The 20562-nt window shown below is 35.7% G+C and overlaps 1 protein-coding gene across 3 annotated transcripts in view; it reads left to right on the top strand.

Annotated features, from left to right (window-relative positions):
• The window catches only part of ABCC9 (ATP binding cassette subfamily C member 9), a 140680-nt gene that overhangs the window by 69453 nt on the left and 50665 nt on the right, over nucleotides 1-20562 (top strand). For 2 of the 3 annotated variants that reach the window (XM_060111829.1, XM_060111831.1), the window contains exons 17-23: nucleotides 1064-1102; nucleotides 2558-2659; nucleotides 4823-4907; nucleotides 6247-6327; nucleotides 14445-14582; nucleotides 14711-14836; nucleotides 19262-19358. In XM_060111829.1, the coding sequence (XP_059967812.1) occupies nucleotides 1064-1102; nucleotides 2558-2659; nucleotides 4823-4907; nucleotides 6247-6327; nucleotides 14445-14582; nucleotides 14711-14836; nucleotides 19262-19358 (668 nt within the window). The remainder of the gene's footprint in view (nucleotides 1-1063; nucleotides 1103-2557; nucleotides 2660-4822; nucleotides 4908-6246; nucleotides 6328-14444; nucleotides 14583-14710; nucleotides 14837-19261; nucleotides 19359-20562) is intronic. The other variant, XM_060111832.1, reaches the window with a different exon arrangement.

Below are 20562 nucleotides of genomic sequence, written 5' to 3'. Positions count from 1 at the left end.
TTTTTACCACTAAAAATAATAAAATAAAATCCAAAATTTTTGCCATCTAAAGCATATTGTGTGGAAAATATCACTTGGGAAATTGTGCATTTCATTATTTTTATGAGCAACTTAAATCAGAGAATAATCATTATTGAGAGGGAAGTTTTAGTCTGAGATTGTTTTTCCATACCTCTATTAACCACCCCATGATGTCATCAGAAATGTGCAGTTGTGAAAATCTTATCATTAGAAACACTAAGCCAAACATCACCAAGTAATGTACTTAGGTACATTTTCTCCACAAAAGCATATGATGCTTTCCAAAGTGAAATAGGATCTATTCTTGGAGTTCTTGTAGACTTTAATTATGTGTGTGGTTTTTGAATTCAGAATGATGGAGTTCAACTAAAATATTAAAATTTAGAATAATAAAAAAAATAGGTCCTTGGGTGTTTTTTTCCCCAATGAAATAGATATAACTAAATTTAATTAGCCAAACACCTTGTTTTACATATATAATATCAATCAGTAATTAATTATACCCAAATGTTGCAGTGTGACCATGCATTGTGCGTGTCCGTCTTTCTTACCAGTTCCTTAAGGGCCAGGCTGTGTCTAAACCCTTCAAGTTTAGAGAGCAAAAAGTATTTCTTGTTATGCCTTAGGGTAACTGATTAGGAATTTAGATAGATTAAATTCAAATATTAAAGGTAAGGAGCACTTGGAAACATCAAATTCTTGTATAAACTAGGAAACTGTTCTGCAAAGTTTACCTAAATCTACACAGGTAGTTGGAGCAGAGATGGGGCTAGAACATGTCCATTGTATGAACCCAAATTATATATGAAGGAGAACAGTGCTGTCCTTCTTTTGGAAGCTTACTACGTAATTATTTCCTCACTGATGAAGATGTAAAAGAAGACAGTCATTTATCTGGTTTGTCTTTAAGACTCATATCAAAAACTATTTGGGAAATGTAGCTATTTTATATGTTCAATGTTTATCTTTTACCTGATATGTACACTCATTCATTCTATATTTATATTTCATAATTAATGAACATTGTTTGCCACACTTGCAGTGTAAATGAATCTGAACCTTCTTTTGAAGCAACCAGAAGGTATTATTTCTATTTTAATCTGCGTTTAATAAGAGTAACTTCCTTCATCAGACTTTACCTGATACTCCATCTCTTACTCCTAGTCATTTTATTCATTCTGATAATGCACAAAGTCATTTATTAAAATGCGCTAGCAATATTTCCAGTAGCAGTAGTTCCCAACATTTGGAGGTTGCTAAAAGAATTAATTTGCCGAACAAAATGGCCCATTGTGTCAACTGTTATCTTCTCCATGAGTCACATGGGTCTCAACTTTGGCTGAAACTCAAATGTTCTTAGCGAATTGGATTTGGGATTTCATAAAATAAAATTGCATAAGAATTAATATGTATATTGTGTATGAGTTAAAATGTGATGGGATCTGCTTCTAAGCTGGAGCTGGAGAGCCAAGTGCTTCATCCATTAAAAACAAAAAACAAAACAAAACAAAAAAACCTTAAAGGACCCGGGGCAGGGAGGGGGGAAACAGACATGCCAGAGGTTGGGAACCACTGTTTTACCACACAGATGGTTTTCTAAGAGACTGCTAGCATACTATATATTATCATGCCTTCTAAACTCCTAAAACATAATGTTTCAGGATGATCTCTGAGCATTTCTTACTTTTTTCTCTTAACTTTATTCTCTTTTAACCTTAATTCCTTAATTAATATTTACAGACCATAAACTAACTGTGGAAGTGTGAATTTTAAGTTGACCCCTTCCCTACCCCAATCTCATCATCTTCTGTATCTTCAACTCACATGCATTTTCCTAATTATTGCAAATTAAAATCTGATGTATAGACATCTGGTAGAATTTGCAAGCCAAAAAAATGGGGGACAGGGAGGAGGCTATCATTTTTTAAAAATAAACTATTTCAATATGTATTGAAATATGTGGTTTTTAAATGTGTAGTTTCATTATTGAAATGGACTCCTCAAGATCACTCTTTGTTTTGAAATATTTATATTATCTATTAATATTATCTATTACTTTAAAATATGTTCATGCAATTAAGCCACAAACACATACTATAATTACAGTATTAATTCACATCTTTTTAAAGATATTCATATAAAATTCAGAGTTATGTAAAATGCTTGTAATATAAAATAAAATATCCGTGGCTATTAGAGAGTTAATTGCTATTTATCTTTAAATTATTTAAAAAATTATAGTCATTTAAAAAAATAACATTTTAATTAATCGTTCATACCATAAAATACTTCTTTAGCATACCAAAATAAAATTTGCACCTTGTGTGTTGTTTTAATTAAGTTCTCATCCCTTTAATTTAGTGGAATATTTAACCATTAATTAATAAGGTTGATGGTGGTTAAAATGTTCTCTTTTAGAAGTTCCCCATTTCTGTCTTTGAGATATTTTATCAACTTTCATTTTTCTTTGTTATCCTAAAATACAGATTCAGCACAGCACCCTTGCTGTGTTTTGTTTTTCTTTTCCATTTTCCAGTAGGAACAGGTATTCTGTGGCTTACGCAGCTCAAAAGCCTTGGCTATTAAATGCTACAGTGGAAGAAAATATTACCTTTGGAAGTCCTTTCAACAAACAGAGGTAATTTTGAATGTATAAAATTTAGAACTCAAATGAGCAACTATTTCTAATTCCTATCTTTGGTTCACGGTTTCTGGAGTCTTTTTGTTTTAAATTTTTATGGGATTATAGTTGATTTACAATGTTGTGTTAGTTTCAGGTGTACAGCAAAGTGAACCAGTTATACATATACATATATCCACTCTTTTTTAGATTCTTTTCCCACATAGGCCATTACAGAGTATTGAGTAGAGTTCCCTGTGCTATAGAGCAGGTTCTTATTAGTTATCTATTTTACATATAGTAGAGTGTATATGTCAATCCCAGTCTCCCAATTTATCCCCCCACCCTTATCCCCTGGTTCTGGAGTCTTTGTATCAGGACTTCCTTTCTTCTCTGTTTGCCCTGCATCCATCCTCATCACCTGGTCTATTAAGTCAACTCTTGTAAGAGAAGCCTCGTTGGAAGTTTCAGCCCATCCTATACAATTATTGAGAAGAATTTGTACACCAAAAATAAACAGCCGAAACCGAAGTGTGTGTGTATGTGTGTGGAGGGGGTGGGCATGGTGCTGAGGTTGTTGATAAACAGAAGAAAAATCTCAGTAAGGAGCAGAAGAAGGGTTAACCGTGGACAGAAGAAAAGGAATACGGGATCTGAGGGGTCTGGTTACTCGGAGCAGCCAGAATACGTCCTCTTTCAGTCATCTTTTAAACACCTGCTGGAGTGTACAAAGGCAAGACCCTTTCCTTAAGCCACCTGCATGAGGGGTAGGGAGTGTCCTAAGACCCTGAGCTGGGTTCTGAATGTTAAGGAAAATTAGGTCTGGGGAGAAGCAAGAGGAAGGGGGAAGGGAGAGGAAAGTGGGGGAGGAAAAACTCAAATTACATGGGATTGTTTGGGGCCTGGGAACAAACCAGACAGGGATCTGTGTGTATTGATGGCAGCAAACTAGATTGTAAAGGAAGGCTGAGATGAGACAGTCAAGTGCCTTAAAAGCCAGCCGGATATAAATCTGACATTCTCAGGAGGCACAGCAAGTGTTAGAAAGGGGACTAACAAAGTAAATGTGATCTGGCAGTGTCATAAGAGATTTATGTGGGATGAATCTGTATTAGGAGCAAAAAGACATTTAGAAGTTTGTTGAGATAATGATCCAGGCATGCTGTGTTTGTTGCCTGCACTTGGCAGTGACTGTAGAAATGGAAGAAGAAGAGATGGTTGACAGAAAAGCATTCTAGAATAAGAATGGACAAAATAAGAGCAGGGAGAAGAAAAGGGAAGAATCAAGAATGACTTGAATATTTTAAGACCAGGTGATTGAGAAAATGAAATCATGGATATTTTCCCTAGCACTCCCAGTGCCCATGCTTCCCTGTATTTCCAGTCCGTCCAATTTCCAGATCCAGCCTTAGGTCAACTTGAGTACACCAGTCCTCATCGTCTTCCGTTTTCTCCTCCCTTTCAGCATCATGATTGTGGACACAGATTCCCCACCTATAACCCATGCTTTAGCCCCAGTGAGCCTCCTCTTATCCCTTACATGCACCGTGAACTTGTTCACCTTCCTGAAGTTCCTTAAGCCTCCCTTCCCTCATTTTCATTCCTGGCAAATTACAGCTTATCTTTCTGGATACACCTTACAACTCGCCCCCTCTCAAAGACGTCACTAATTTCTCAGAGCAGTCGGTCATTTCTTCCTGTGTATTCTAGGAGCACTTTATACCTACCCATCTATAATGTTCAGTACCTAACAAGGTACATTTTTATTATATGGTTCTATGTCAATCTTCTGCTCCATTTAATAGTTTTTTAAAAAGAATTTTAACCACTTTTTTCACTGAAGTATAATTTACAATGTTGTGTTAGTTTCAGGTATACAGCAAAGTGATTTAGTTGTACTTATTTATATCTATTCTTTTTCAAATTCTTTTCCATTATACGTTATTACAAGACATTGAATATAGTTCCCTCTGCTATACAGTAGATCCTTGTTAATAGTTTTATAAAAGTGGGAACAAATATCTATTTATCTTTGTATCTACAAGCCTAGTGTAGAGGCTAGTATATAGTAAATTGTTCAATAAGTGTTTTATTTCAGCTTCCAAGACATTGGACCTGGGACTTAGTTTATGGGCAGTATATTAATAGTGATCTAAAAACTCAAAATGTTTTCTCCCAAAGGTACAAAGCTGTCACAGATGCCTGTTCTCTTCAGCCGGATATTGACTTACTACCATTCGGAGACCAAACTGAAATTGGAGAGAGGGTAAGCTATGTGTATGTAGTTTAATTAAACAATGAACACAAATCTAGAAAGTCTTCCGGTTGTCTTTAACCTTTCATGGAGCAGGAAAAATCTGAGAGCTCTGGAATTATGTGTTTTCTGAGTGACAAGTTCTGGGAACAAGAGCACAGGAGTTCTTGATGCCACGCCTCTTAGGTATTTGTTGACTAACCTAAGGACTCCTGTGCTTACGTACTCCTGTGCTAGCATACACTTCACATTTTGCTAGCTGCTTGAGAGTTCTCAAGGGAAGGGAATCAGTCCCTGACTTTGATCAAGTGTATTTTTACTTATTTGGAGTTTACTTTAAATTGGTTTGGAAACTGAGATTGCTTCTGACAACTTCTTCCACTCTTGTCAACATCCATTTATTCCTGTTAAAAGGTTCTTTTTCCTTTGTGTAAACAGGTTTTACATTGGCATCATACTGTTCTGTGACTAGCTGAAAAAATATTTATACCTGTATGTAATCATTTATAGCAATGTTGGCTAAAATTTTTGACTCTTATAGGCGGCAAGTACTGGGCAAAAGGCTTTATGAGCATTATTTACTTTTACAGCAAATCTGTTATATGGGTGTTTTGTTATCAGTGTATTGCAGCCAAGAAGACCAAGGCTGAGAAAGGTTAAGGAACTTGCCCAGTCAGAGTCATTGGTGCAGGTGGGATTGGTCCAACTCTGTAGTCTGTGTTATTCATGGCTGTTCTTTATTGTAACTTAGTAGAGTGCTTAAGACATGACCTGGACTTCTCTGAGTCTTCATTTCCATGTGGGGAATAATGCCTACACGTTGAAATTGCTCTGACGAATAATAGAAATAAGGAATGGAAAGCCATTCACACCAGCCTGGCGCATACTAAATGCTCAATAAATACTAGTTTTTCAAATTTTTATAATCAGTACTTGATTATAAAAGCATATTGCTGTGTAGTTCTGTTGAACAAAACTTGTAATATTGAATTTAAGAGGCATGTGTTCAGTATACTACAGACACAATTCATGAAACTAGAAACAATTTGGGGATTACTTGCATCTTCAGCACTCACCTTGGTTTATGGTTATTAATGCTTTGGTGCAGCAGAGTTCTCTATCAGAGTGAAAAGAGGATTAATGTTATCAGTCAGAAATTACCTTAATATAATTCAAGTATTGACCACTAAACAGCTTGCATTTTATCTTACTAATGTTATCACAATTTAATTAATAAATTACCATTAATTGAAGATTCTTTTAGAGAAGTTTGTATTTTAAAGGGAATTTTTTTATCAACAGATCATCTACTAATATAAAAGGTGGATGTTTATGGATATTTCTTCTCTAGGGCATCAACTTGAGTGGGGGTCAGAGGCAAAGAATCTGTGTGGCCCGAGCTCTCTATCAAAATACCAACATTGTCTTCTTGGTAAGAATATGGCCTTTTCGTTTCTTTCTATTTCATTTTTCCCTCTGGACAAATGAGTCTTTAAAGAGACAAGTCAAGTAACTCAAGGAAAGACAGTTTAACTTGTGAAATTACAGAGAATTAAAGGGAGACAGATCCTCTGAGTACAAATCAAATCAACATCAAGATGAGAGTTGGGGGATCCAGAGGGACTGAGGTGCCGAAATGGTTACTTATATGAGTTTTTAAATCATGAGGATCATTAGTGAAAGAGTATGGATGGTGCTGGATGAACTGGACAGGATCATAGGTCTTCTCATTTATATTTGCTAGCAAAAAAAGAGGGGCTGGAAAATATACTCTTGGTGGACATAGGGGTTAGTAAGTATGCAACTCAGGCTGTGGATAAGATATATCTGTGAAGCTTCCTGAAATTATTCTTAGAAATCTTGATACTAGCCTAGACCTACTGAATCATAGTCTATAAAGGCAGAGTTTAGAATCTGTATCTTAAAAAAGCTCCATAGATGATTGTCTTGTATTTATATCCTGGGTTGATAACTTGCTTCTACCTATGGATCCACAAATAAAATTTGATGATTATGTTGATTATGAATTTGCTCTAGTTTGGTTTCTCCAGAAGGATGTAGCCAAAATAACTTAGCTTACAAATAGACAGTTTATATTAGAGACCAGCAGCCTATGTAAATACATCCTTCCCCTGCTTTCTCCTTCTGTGCAGTTATTAACCATTTATAAATCTGGTTCTCCAACCTCCTTTAGAGTTTTCACTCCATCTAAAATCGAATATCTTCAAATTTCGTGGAGTTTTCCACTAAATTTGGATCCATTACTGGGGATGGGAGTAGAATTTGGACATAGTGGTGGAAGTGCACTTCAGGTTAATGTCCCTAAGAATACCTGTCCCCCAAATGTTCCAGAAAACACCACTATAAAAGCTATACCAGTATCTAGCTGTAACCTACGTAATTATAAATCCTTTTCATAATGGGTGGACCCGCAACTAGGAATGACTTCTTGAACTTTGAGATCAAGTAATGATTGAACCACCTGAGGACCAAGTGACTTGGAAATCTGAAAGAGACAGAGGTTCTCTGAATGTAGTATTCTACTCCATTTCATTCCACTGCCTTCAATTTAATGACCCTTACTTCAGTTGTAGAATCATGGGATTCAAAGAAGTCATAGTGCTAACACTGTGGATTCCCAGCCATTCATTATAGAATTGCTTTTCGTATCATCTCTAACAGCTTCTTGATGACTCTCTCTGAAGACAGATTGCTTATCTTTGAGGCATCCTTTCCTTGTTGGTCCGTGTGTGGGTTGCTATAACAAATTGCCATAATTGGTGGTTTACACAATACAAATTTATTATCCTATAGTTCTGTAGGTTAGATATCTGACATGGGTCTCACACAGCTGAGATCAGAGTGTCTGCAGGGCTGTGTTCCCTTCTGGAGGCTACCGGGTAGAAAAGGCTTCCTTGCCTTTGCCAGCTCTAGAGGTTGCCCACATTCCTTGGCTCACAGCGGCCTTCCTTCATCTTCAAAGCCAGCATCTCTGACCATTTTTACTACTCACTTCTCCCTCTCTTCACATCTGGGGAAGTTCTCTGCTTTCGAGGATTCATGTAATTAGTTTAGACCCATCAGGATAATCTTCCCATCTCAAGGTCTTTAATCTAAATCATATAGACATACCTTGGAGATATTGCAGGTTTGGTTCCAGATCATCATAATAAAGCGAGCATCGCAGTAAAGTGTGAGTCATGTGATTTTTGGGTTTCCCAGTGCATACAAAAGTTTTGTTTACTATACTGTAATCTCGTAAGTGTGCAATAGTATTATGTCTAAAAAAACAATGTACATACCTTAATTAAAAAATACATCATTGATAAAACATGCTACCCATCATCTGAGCCTTCAGTAAGTGATAATCTTCTTGCAATAGTAACATCAAAGATCCTTGATCATAGATCACTGTAACATAATAATAATGAAAAAGTTTGAAAGTATTGTGAGAATTACCAAAATGTGACACAAAGACATGAGGTGAGCAAATGCTGTTGGAGAAATAGCGCCGATAGACTTGCTAGACGCAGGGTTGCCACAACTCTTCAATTTGTAAAAATACACAACTCTGTAAAGCACAATAAAGTGAAGTGCAATCAAACGAGGTATGTGTGTATCTGCAAAGTCCCATTTGCTATTAAGGTAACATAATCACAAGTTCTGAGAATTAGAACATGGACATCTTTGGGGACCATTATTCTGCCTGCTGCAGCTAGCTTTCATTATTGGAAAGTTATTATGTGATTGAAATTATGTTATTATGTGATTGAAATCTCCATGCTTCTGTGTATTTTCCATTAATTGATTCCCATTCTGCTTCTGCAGCAGCAAATATATTTCTTTTATATAGCCAAAGTTCAATATTTTAATATTATTGTCATTACTTGCCTTAATTTACTTTTTTCTAGGCTAAACAAGCTTAATATTTTTAATTCTTTGACAATAATATAATTTTAATAACTTTTTTTTTACCTGTTCTTAATTCTGGATGTAATAGTGTTTGTCAGAGTCCCTTTGAAAAAGCGTGTTCTAGATGCACTCTGATCAACTCACATAATCTTAAAACTAATAGATCTTATGATCTAAATATTATAGTTTCTTAATTGTAGCCTAAAATTGAATAATGTTTTAGCAGCAACAGAATACTGTTGGTGTGTTTTAATAATTTCCTCCAAATGAAAATATCTTACACTTCCATTGTTTAAAAATTCACAAAGCACTTTGAATCTCAGTATTATCTCATTTGATTCTTATGACTGTGCTGCTAGGGTAGATGGTATCCTCATGTGAAGTGAGGAAACTTATACATAGAAAGGTCAAGTGCCTTACTCAAGGACTAATGACTAGTGAGTGATACAGTCTGGGCTAGAACTCCATGTCTTTTGAGTACTGTTTTTCTGATCAGCTAAGATTCTCTGGTATTTTTTAAAAAGTTTTACTCTCAAGTTACTACCTGTGTTGTCTTTTTCTTTCCTTTCCCTCTCTCCCTCCCTCCCTCTCTCCTTCCTTCCATCCTTCTTCCTTTCCATCCATCAATGGTTAGTGAATGTCATCAGTGCCGTCTTATGTGCTGGGTAAAGGAAACAAAGTTTTCTCCTTTGTTATTCCTATCTTTAAGGATCTTACTTGTACAAATAATCAGTTAAGGTTTTACATTTTGCTCTGATCTCTAGTTAACCTTTATCAAATTAGCCTTTACACTGTATCAAAGTCATGTGAAACATCTTGATTATATATCAAACATATTAGTTATTTTTAAAGCTTTGTAGCATCTATAAATGTGCTGTATCAGTGAATATATTTTTAAGAGGTTATTTCCAAAAATGTGTCCATAAAGAGTATATTACTAAAACATATTCATTGAATACAGGAAAGACTATATTAGTGAGAACCATATATATGTATATAAAAATAAATAATATATTACTGAAAGTGAAGAATTGACCATTCACTGATTTGGCCATTTGTCAAATTGTCTTGCACTCTTTAAAGAAAGTATCTCCCCAGAATGTTAATACACAAACTGAATCGTGAGAAATGATCAGCAATCCATCAACTCTAGATTATTATTAAGTTATATAAAAGGTTACATTTTACTGCAACACCAAGGTGCCACATAATGAAGCCATGTTGCCACATAATGAAGCCATATACATGATAGCAATCATTATTAAGGGCTTTTTATAACCTACTCATGATTCTAAACACTTTATGTACATGAACTCACTTCATCCTCACAATAACCCTATTAGGTTTGATATTGTTATTATTAATGTTACCTTTATTTATGCAATGATAATGTTGAGGCTTTGAGTGATAATTTATCCAAGGTCACACAGGTAGTATAGTGAAGCAAGGATACAAACCCAGGTGATCTAATTCTATAGCCTGTGTCCTTAACCACTGTACTCTTCCTCGTTAAGAGATTCCTGGAAGTCACTAAATTCTCACTGTGGTGCTTTAAAGGGTTTAGCACAGTTAATCACCACAGCTTTATTTATAAGAAAATAATAATAAAATAATGCTTTAAAAATATTTTACAGAGACTTTTACAACATTATTTGATCTTTGCAGCAAACCTGTGTGCTCTCTGACAGGTCTCTTTATTATACCCATTTTACAGATGAAGTGACTGAGTTTGAAAAATTGCCCAGTGTCAGAGATCTACTCTGTTAACTACTTTCAAATATGCAATACAGTATTATTAACTATAGTCGTAGTGCTATGTATTCTATCCCGAGGACATGTTTATCTTACAACTGGAAGTTTGTACCTTTTGACCACTTTCACCCATTTTCCCCAACCCCACACCCCCACCTCTGGCAAACACCAATTTGTTTTCTTAATTTATGAGTTCACTTTTTTTAAAATTTTGAATTCCATGTATAAGTGAGAGCATATAATATCTGTTTTTCTCTGTTTGACTTATTTTACTTGGCACAATGCCATCACAAATGGCAGAATTTCCTACCTTTTTATGGATGAATAATTTTTCACATTGTCTTTACCCATTCATCCATTGATGGACATTTAGGTTGTTTCCATATCTTGGCTATTGTACATAATGCTATAATGAACATGGAAGTTCTTAATGAACATTGAGATAATAATTTCATTTCCTTTAAATAAATACCCAGAAGTGGAATTGCTGGATCATATGGTAGTTCTATTTTTAAAAATTTGAGGAACGTCCGTACTTTTTTTCCATGGTGGCTGCACGTATTTACATTTCCAACAGTGCACAAGAGTGCTCTTTTCTCCACATCCTCACCAACACTGGTTATTTCTTGTCTTTTTGATAATAACCTATCTAACAGATGAGAGGTGATATCTCATAGTTTGATTTGTATTTCCCAGATAATTAAAGATATTGAGCATCTTTTCATGTTCTTGTTGGCCATTTGTATGTCTTCTTTGGAAAAATATCTATTCAGATCCTCTGACCATTTTTAAATTGGATTGTTGGAGTCTTTTTGCTATTGAGTTGTATGAGTTCTGTATATATTTTGGATATTAACCACTTATCATATATATGATTTGCAAATATTTTATCCCATTTCATAAGTTGCCTTTTCATTTCATTGATGGTTTCCTTTACTGTACAAAATCTTTTTAGTTTGATGCAGTCTCACTTGTTTATTTTTGCATTTGTTCCTTTTGTTTTTGGTATCAGAATTTTAAAAAAGCATTGCCAAGACCAATGTCAGGGAGCTTATCCACTATGTTTTCTCCTAGGAGTTTTATGGTTTCAGGTCTTATGTTCATGTCTTTGATTCATTTTGAGCTGATTTTTATGTGTGATGTAAGATAGTAGTCCAGGTTCATTTTTTTTACATGTGGCTGTCCAATTTTCCCAGCACCATTTATCAAAGAGACTATCCTTCCCCCATTGTATATTCTTGGCCCCTTTGTTGTAAATTAATTGACCATATGTGCATGAGTTTATTTCTGGGATCTCTGTGTTTTTTCCATTGATCTATGTGTCTGTTTTTATGCCAGTAAGATACTGTTTTGTTTATGATAGCTTTGTAATACAGTTTGAAATCAGGAAGTATGATACCTCCAGCTTTGTTATTCTTTCTCAAGACTGCTTTGGTTATTAGGGGTTTTTTGTGGTTCTATACAAAGTTTGGAATTGTTTGATTCATTTCTGTGAAAAATGTCATTGGAATTTTGATAGGGATTGCATTGAACCTCTAGATCATTTTTGGTAGTGTGGACATTTTAACAATATTAATTTTTCCAATCCATGAGCACAAGACATCTTTCCATTTATTTGTATTTTCTTCAGTTTCTTTCATCAGTGTCTTAGAGTTTTCAGTGCACAGGTCTTTTACCTCCTTGGTTAAGTTTATTCCTTAGACATTTTATTCTTAAGTTTATTAAGTTTATTCCTTAAACATTTTATTATTTTTGATGCAATTACAAATGGGGTTGTTTTCCTAATTTCTCTTTCTGATAGTTTGTTATTAGTGTATAGAAGTGCAACTGATTTTGGTATATTGATTTTGTATCCTGCAACTTTATTGACCTCGTTCATTAGTTCTGTTAGTTTTTTGATGAAATCTTTAGGGTCTTCTATAGAAAAATGTCATCTGCAAATAGAGATAGTTTTACTTCTTCCTTTCCCATTTGGATGTCTTTTATTTCTTTTTCTTGACTAATTGCTCTGGCTAGGACTTCCAGTACTATGTTCAATAAAAGTAGTGAGAGTTGGCATTGTTCTTGATCTTAGAGGGACAGTTTTCAGCTTTTTACCATTAAGTATGATGTTAGCTGTGGGCTTGTCATATATGACCTTTATTATGTTGAGGTATGTTCCCTCAATACCTACTTCATTCAGAATTTTTATCATGATTGAATGTTGAACCTTGTCAAATGCTTTTTCTGCATCTATTGAGTTTATCATATGATTTTTATCCTTCATTTTATTATTGTGGTGTATCACATTGATTTGCAAATGTTGAACCATCCTTGCATCCCTGGAATAAATCCAACTTGGTCATGGTGTTTGAATATTTTACTGACTGTTGAATTCAGTTTGTTAATATTTTGTTGAGAACTTTTGCATCTATGTTCATCAGAGACATTGATCTGTAATTTTCTTTTCTTGTTGTGTCTTTATGCTAGCTTTGTAAAATGAGTTTGGAAGTGTTCTCTCCTCTTCTGTTTTTTGGGAAAGTTTGAGAAGGATTGGTATTAATTCTTCTTTAAATGTTTGGTTGAATTCACCACTGAAGCCATCTGTTCCTGGACTTCTGTTTGTTAGGCTGTGTTTTTTGATTACTGATTCAACTCACTTGCCAGTAATTGGTCTGTTCAGATTTTCTAATTCTTCATGATTCAGTTTCTGTAGGTGTTTGTTTCTAGGAATTTATCCATGTCATTTAGGTGTCCAGTCTGTAGGTATATCATTTTTCATAGTAGTCTTATGATCCCTTGTATTTGTGTGGTATGAATTGTAACGTTGCCTTTTTCATTTATAATTTTATCTGAATCCTCTCATTTTTTCTTGGTGAACCTAGCTAAAGGTTTATCCATTTTGTTTACCTTTGCAAAAAATCAGCTCCTAGTTTCATTGATCTTTTCTGTTGTCTTGTTAGTCTGGATTTTATATATTTCCACTCTGATCTTTGTTATTTCCTTCCTTCTACTAACTTTGGGCTTAGTTTGTTCTTTTTTTCTAGTTTTTTTGAGGTGTAAAGTTAAGTTGTTTATTTGAGGTCTTTCTTTTTTCTTAATATAGGCATTTATTGCTATAAAATTCTTTTAGAACTGCTTTTGGTGCATCCCATAAGTTTTGATATGTTGTGTTTCATTTTCATTCATCTCAAGATAGTTTTTGATTTCCTCTTTTGATTTCTTCTTTGACCCATTAGTTGTTCAGGAGCATGTTGTTTCATCTCCACATATTTGTGAATTTTCCAGGGGTGGAGTTTATGGCGAGAGTGTGTCTCAGCCTTTCCTACTTATTTTGATATATTTTCTCAGTTGCTTAATGTGTCAGAATCACTCAACTAGTTTCTGGATTTCTTTCAGAGGGAATTGCTCCATGTGTAGCTGTATATTCGGTGTGTCCATGGTAGGAGAGAAATTCAGGAGCCTCCTATGTTGCCATCTTGGTCTAGAGTCTACACCTATTTTTATTATTTAAACTTTATTGATAAAGTTTATTGATAAACTCCAATTATCATTTCATTCAATTGATAAACTCCAATTATCATTTCATTCTTTGTTTTCATGTTTTGTTATAGGTTGTCAAGTAATGTTGGTTTTTGAACTTGGATATTCTATACATAAGAATTCAAACTACTTCGAATACTGTTATTTACTTTTTAAATTAGTTTTTAAGTGAAAGAGAAAATAATAGCTTCATTTTTAATTTAGTACCTTTTTTGTAATTTAAAGTTATTCAGAGTCTGTTTATTATAAATAGGATTTGTGAGATAATCTGCCTTTAGTTATTTGTATTTCTGCTTTCTGGAGGATTTAGTTACAAAGAGAATATAAAAATTTTTCATCATCTCTCCATTTTACTTGTTGTAGGATGATCCATTTTCTGCCTTGGACATTCACTTGAGTGATCACTTAATGCAGGAAGGGATTTTGAAATTTCTCCAAGATGACAAGAGGACACTTGTTCTTGTGACTCACAAATTACAATATCTAACACATGCTGACTGGGTAAGAGTTTAAAAGAAATTTCATTAATTTTTATATTACAATTATATAAATGCTTTCTGAGATAAAGATAATTCTCTTGGCCAATTAAGGATTTTGGTCACAATTCTTCTAATATGTGCTTTCCTTAGATCATAGCCATGAAAGATGGAAGTGTTCTAAGAGAAGGAACTTTGAAGGACATTCAAACCAAAGATGTTGAGCTTTATGAACACTGGAAAACACTTATGAATCGGCAAGATCAAGAACTAGAAAAGGTAATTGCTCAGAGTTCAGAAAAGTTCAGAGTTGAGTTCAGAAGAGTCAGAAATATAGTGCATAATTACTAAAAAAACTTTTAGAGAAATATTACCATTTAATGTTTGATGATATAACAGTCCTTACCTGAAATCTGAAATAATTGTATATTTATATATCATTAATTGATAGACTACTTTGAAACTAAAAAATTCTGTGATATCTTTCAGATGACGTGTTGTCAGCCTTTTAGAGGAATTTTATTTGAATTGGAGGCATATTACAATCATATGTGTGTTTAAAACTTAAACTACTTGCTCAAGCATGCTATTTCCTCATTTTATCTTATTTTTCCTTATGTATGTCTTATTTTCCTCACCTGTAATATGAGAGTATTTTCATTCACCATTTACAAGTGGAGGGTTGTGGGCAAAACAAAATCTGAGATGGTTTTGAAAGAAGGAAGAGCTATGAGCTGTGGGTATAGTGGTAAAGCATGTCTGGGATAGATTTGGGGGGTGAAGGAAGGTAATCAGAAGGAAATAACAATAAAGCTTTATATTTGGATACTTTTTAAAGTCCACAAAGCCTTTTTACATGATCTCTGTTAATTCTCACAAAATAAGCAAAAAATATCAGAAATAAGTAAAGAAAATATGATCTCACTCTTACAAATGAGAAAACTGAGGCTCAGAGAGGCTAAGTAATTTGCCTAAAGTTGTACAGTACATATAATAAGTGGTACCAATTGAATTTGAACCCAGGTCTCTACCCAATGTAATTCCAGTATAATGTAAGTATAACATTGAATGAAGTGATAGCAGAGTTAGAAACCAGATTGAGTATGATAAAAGAACTCATGGTTGAGAGGTGAATTATAAATTGAATTAGTTGATTTTCAAAATGTTTTCTCTTGAGTTGGGACTAGGAAGTGTCTAGAATTCAGTAGTCCTGGCTAGGAATGAGCATTATAAAATGAAAATGTTTATATCAGCAAATTTCTGAAAAAATCAAGAAATTAAAATATATTATTTCATAAAGGAAAAATGATCTATGTTTCAATAACAAAAGGAAGATAAAAAGTCAGACAAACCATGGGATTGCTCTGTCTTCTGCAGCTTTGCCAAAGATCTCAAAAGTAAACTACAAACTTCTCAAAATATGGAAGAAAAGATATATGTAAAAGTCTTGAAGTAGACTAGGACAAATCACAGAACCTTCGAAATGAGGATATTCATCAAAATATGACAATGTACAATTGGCAAGAGCCCACTAAAGAATTATGTGGTGGAGTGCTTGATTGTAAACTTACTGGGATGGCTCCAAATGACATTTTTTCAGTGGTCTAGATGCCAGGGACAAAAGAAAATGATGTAAGCTTAAGGAGTGGACCATTTATGGTTTACTTTGGAAAGAAGATCTGGAAAAACACAGACAGAGAGAGAGAGGACGCTCTTGGCTTGATTTTTTAGTAATACTGATTATTGAGCAAGCCAGGAAGAAAGTCCATTACATTGTGTTTAGAAATGAAGTGATCACTCAAGATAGCCTAACTCTGTAATTAAAGACACATCACAGGGTTATAAATCAGCTGAGGGAGATATGGAGCAAGTTAAGGTGTGGAAAGGGCAAATCCAGTTGCGGGGTTAACCAGTGGCCAGTAGAAGCCAGCATGAACCATGCACCTGCCCAGAATCCTCACCTGGGGCTGGAGGGAGGTTACTGCCATCCAGAGAAGGACAGGCACCTGAAATTCATCTGAAGCCAGGAAGAGTCACACTGTGGGGAATAAGACTGCAACACCTTGGGGAAGTTTTTTGTTTTTTGTTTTTTGTGGTACGCGGGCCTCTCACTGTTGTGGCCTCTCCCGTTGCGGAGCACAGGCTCCAGACGCGCAGGCTCAGCGGCCATGGCTCACGGGCCCAGCTGCTCCGTGGCATGTGTGATCTTCCCAGACCAGGGCACGAACCCGTGTCCCCTGCATCGGCAGGTGGACTCCCAACGACTGCGCCACCAGGGAAGCCCACCTTGGGGAAGTTTTCATAGAAACAGCTTCTGAATATGTTCTGTGGCAGGATGGGGTATTTGCCTAGAACACTGGTTCTCAACCAGGGTCACTTTTGTCTTCTTGGGGACATTTGGCAACATCTAGAGACATATTTAGTTGTCACAGTTGTGGAGCAGGTGCTACTGGAATCTAGTGGGTAGAGGACAGGGATGCTGTTAAACATTCTACAGTGCACAGGGCAGCCCCATGACAAAGAGTTTTCTGACCCAAAATGTCAGTAGGTTGAGAAAGCCTGGCTTAGAGCCAGAGCAGATCAAGCAAGTGGACAAGGGAGTGAAACTAAAGAACTCACAAAACATCCCATCTCAGGGCTTTAGACAGATCTGTTAGTTTAAGGGTTAAGGAATAAGGGGGAAAGAATATGTTAAAAGGATAGAAATGGCAGCTATGAAAAGGAGAAGTGTATAACACTTTAAGCTGATTTAAATGTTATTAAAAATTCTATCTTGGATGGCATCACCCATTGTTTTCATAATGTTATTAAGCAAAATAAAGTAGCATCTTTGGACATTTCTTCCCCCAGCCTCCAACCCACACCTTGACCTGACCCTTCACAGGCATTCAGTAAATATTTATTGGATGAATGAAACTAAATTTGTATTTACTTAATCTAGATATCAACACAATTTAAAATATTCAACCTCAAATGAGCTTAATATGAGCATTTACTTATAAGAAAAATGACTAAAATTAAAATCCCCAAGATGTTAAATCGTTTGTTCACACAGATTGGCGAGTTGAACAAGAACCAGATCCTCTGTTTTTCCATGTACAGGTTTATTTCATTTCGTTACACTATACACAAAGGATTAGGTCCTTTCTAATTTGGGGTTTTATTTACTCTCATGTACAAGTGTTGGTTTTCATATCGTTAGGCACAATTAAAACCTAATGTAAATGTGATGAATTGGGAGATTGGGGTTGACATATATACACTAATATGTATAAAATAGATAACTAATAAGAACCTGATGTATAAAAAAATAAATAAAATACAATTTTTTAAAAAGGCTAATGTAAAATTGTCTCTGAAAAAATACTATTCAAGAGACGCTTTCACTTTTACTTTTTTTTAAATTCAAGAACTTGGAAGCGACAGAGCCTTCTAGAATAGCAAGTCTCCTAAATCACACATGTTGTATGAGGCCAAACAAATAAAAACAAAACAGGACCACTATCTAGAGACTGATCACCAAAGAATTAGTGGTTTATCAGTGTCGCAACTGTGATTCTTTTTTTTTATGTCAGCATGTACAGGAAGCTCTCAAATTACCATAGATTCGAAAAGTCTGTGGCTCAGTTATTTGGAACTCAGAATGCATTTCCCCACAGAAACAGGGAGATGGTTAGTTTCCCAGACTGTCCTGCAGAAGCTGATTTAACCCACAGTGTAACTGAACTGATGCTACTAGTCCAGTTATGAAGCCAAGGAGGCGGAGTGTTGGAAGCAGAGAACTGGAGAAAACAAAATGCTTTTCCCTTTCTCAGCACAAGACAAGTCAGGAGCAACCCTTAAAAATTTGCAAAGTTTGTTTTCACCATTTTTCTCTTCTTTCTGCTTATCTTCCCTTCCCAGGGCTTTCTCCTAAACTGCTAGGCAGCTGAATACCCTCCTTTCCCATTTGCTTCAAAATTACCCACCTTCTGGGCTTCCCTGGTGGTGCAGTGGTAGAGAGTCCGCCTGCTGATGCAGGGGACACGGGTTCGTGCCCGGGTCCGGGAAGATCCCACATGCCGCGGAGCGGCTAGGCCTGTGAGCCATGGCCGCTGAGCCTGCGCGGCCGGAGCCTGTACTCCGCAGTGGGAGAAGCCACAACAGTAAGAGGCCCGCGTACCACAAAATTACCCACCTTCCTTCAATTTCTATTGAAGTCCTTTTCTTTTGTGCCGTTCCCTTAGTGAGATGCTCAGTCAGAATTTCATCTCGATTTAATAATTCATAATATTAGTGGATGACTGATAGTGCTTTAACCAATCCAGAAACACATGCATTTTTCAAGGAAGATATTTGTTAACATAGATGACTTTAGTTAGAAAAATTACAGGAGTACATGAAAGTGACATAAAAGAGCAATGGTGGATCCAGGCTTTAAGGCTAGGGGAGGTGTCCCCCTGCCCCTGGGGTCAGCTCCATCAAGTTTTTACTACTTTTCCTGGCTTCTTACTGCCCTACACCTCTGAGCTCTGAGACATTTTCCACAAACCTCAGGCATTACTCCTATGACAGGAGTTGCCCATCCATCTGTAGTGTGAACAGAGCCCAAGACCCAGAAAGGTAACTAAGGATTGGTTCTTGGTACGTGTGGGTCACTGATTGATAAGTAGAACTTGCCTGTGGCTGTGAGCTCCTTGAATGATAGCACAGTGTTTCCTGTAGGATATGGAAGCTGACCAAACAACTTTAGAGAGGAAAACACTCCGAAGAGCCATGTATTCAAGAGAGGCAAAAGCCCAACTGGAGGATGAAGATGAAGGTAGACCTTTTTTTATGTCTGACACATTCAAATGGGTAATAGGATGTGAGGGTCGTTCTTTAGTAAATGATGTGTGCATATGTCAGTGAGGAATGACTAGCCACTTTGCAGCAGGTGGAAAGGCCAAATCAAATACATAAAACTGAAATGGAAAGAAAAAGAGTGAAGGAAAGGTGTGTGTGATCAACCAACAAGCATCTTGAGGGACTTCCCACAGTGTGTCTTAGTATTTTTGTGTTGTGTGTGACAGAGAGCTGACAGGACAACAGGTCTACATCATTGTTCAGATAAATTGGAAAGGTATAGTATAATAAAATGTCTGTCCTTTGGAAATAAACAATAAATGGGGAATATGGAGAAAATACTGCTTTGAAAGACATACTTGAGTCAGTAGGTTCTTATGGGGTTTTCATGATAACACAGCAATGAAGACTAAGAGGATGAGAAAGCTGTTTGTTATGTTTCAGTTTTCTGGATCTAGTAAGGTATAGCAGGGAAAAAAGGTTTATGGGAAATTTGAGGAATAAGCGGAAATAGTTACATGACTTTGACATTTGTTGCCGAGAAGTTTGTAAGATAAACCACACTTAAGTCCGTAGAGTAAATGCACTATACTTCATTTTTCCTACATGTTTTCTGCTTAAGACCACATTTCTACAAGCCAGTTAAGAAAGAGAAATTATAATTTCAAACTGAAGGACACCAAAATATGTTATCTTTACTCATCATATGATAAATATTGTGTTTCAATAAATTCTCATTAAGTAAATAAATGAATGAATAAATGAATTTTGTACTCCAGTTTCTTAGATTTAAGAATTTCTTTTAACATCTTTATTGGAGTATAATTGCTTTACAATGTTGTGTTTGTTTCTGATGTATAACAAAGTGAATCAGCTATATGTGTACATATATCTCCATATCCCCTCCCTCTTGCATCTCCCTCCCACCCTCCCTATCCATCTAGGTGGTCACAAAGCACTGAGCTGATCTCCCCATGCGATGCAGCTGCTTCCCACTAGCTATCTATTTTATATTTGGTAGTGTATATATTTCAGTGATACTCTCCCAATTCATCCCAGCTTACCCTTCCCCCTCCCCCGTCCTCAAGTCCATTCTCTAAGTCTGCCTAGAGAATGGTGCATCAGAACCATTTTTTCTTTTTTTTTATTTTAGATTCCATATATATGTGTTAGCATATGGT

This window comes from Mesoplodon densirostris, chromosome 11 (genome assembly GCF_025265405.1).
Source record: "Mesoplodon densirostris isolate mMesDen1 chromosome 11, mMesDen1 primary haplotype, whole genome shotgun sequence".
NCBI lineage: Eukaryota > Metazoa > Chordata > Mammalia > Artiodactyla > Ziphiidae > Mesoplodon > Mesoplodon densirostris.
This window is presented reverse-complemented; position numbering and strand designations above follow the sequence as displayed.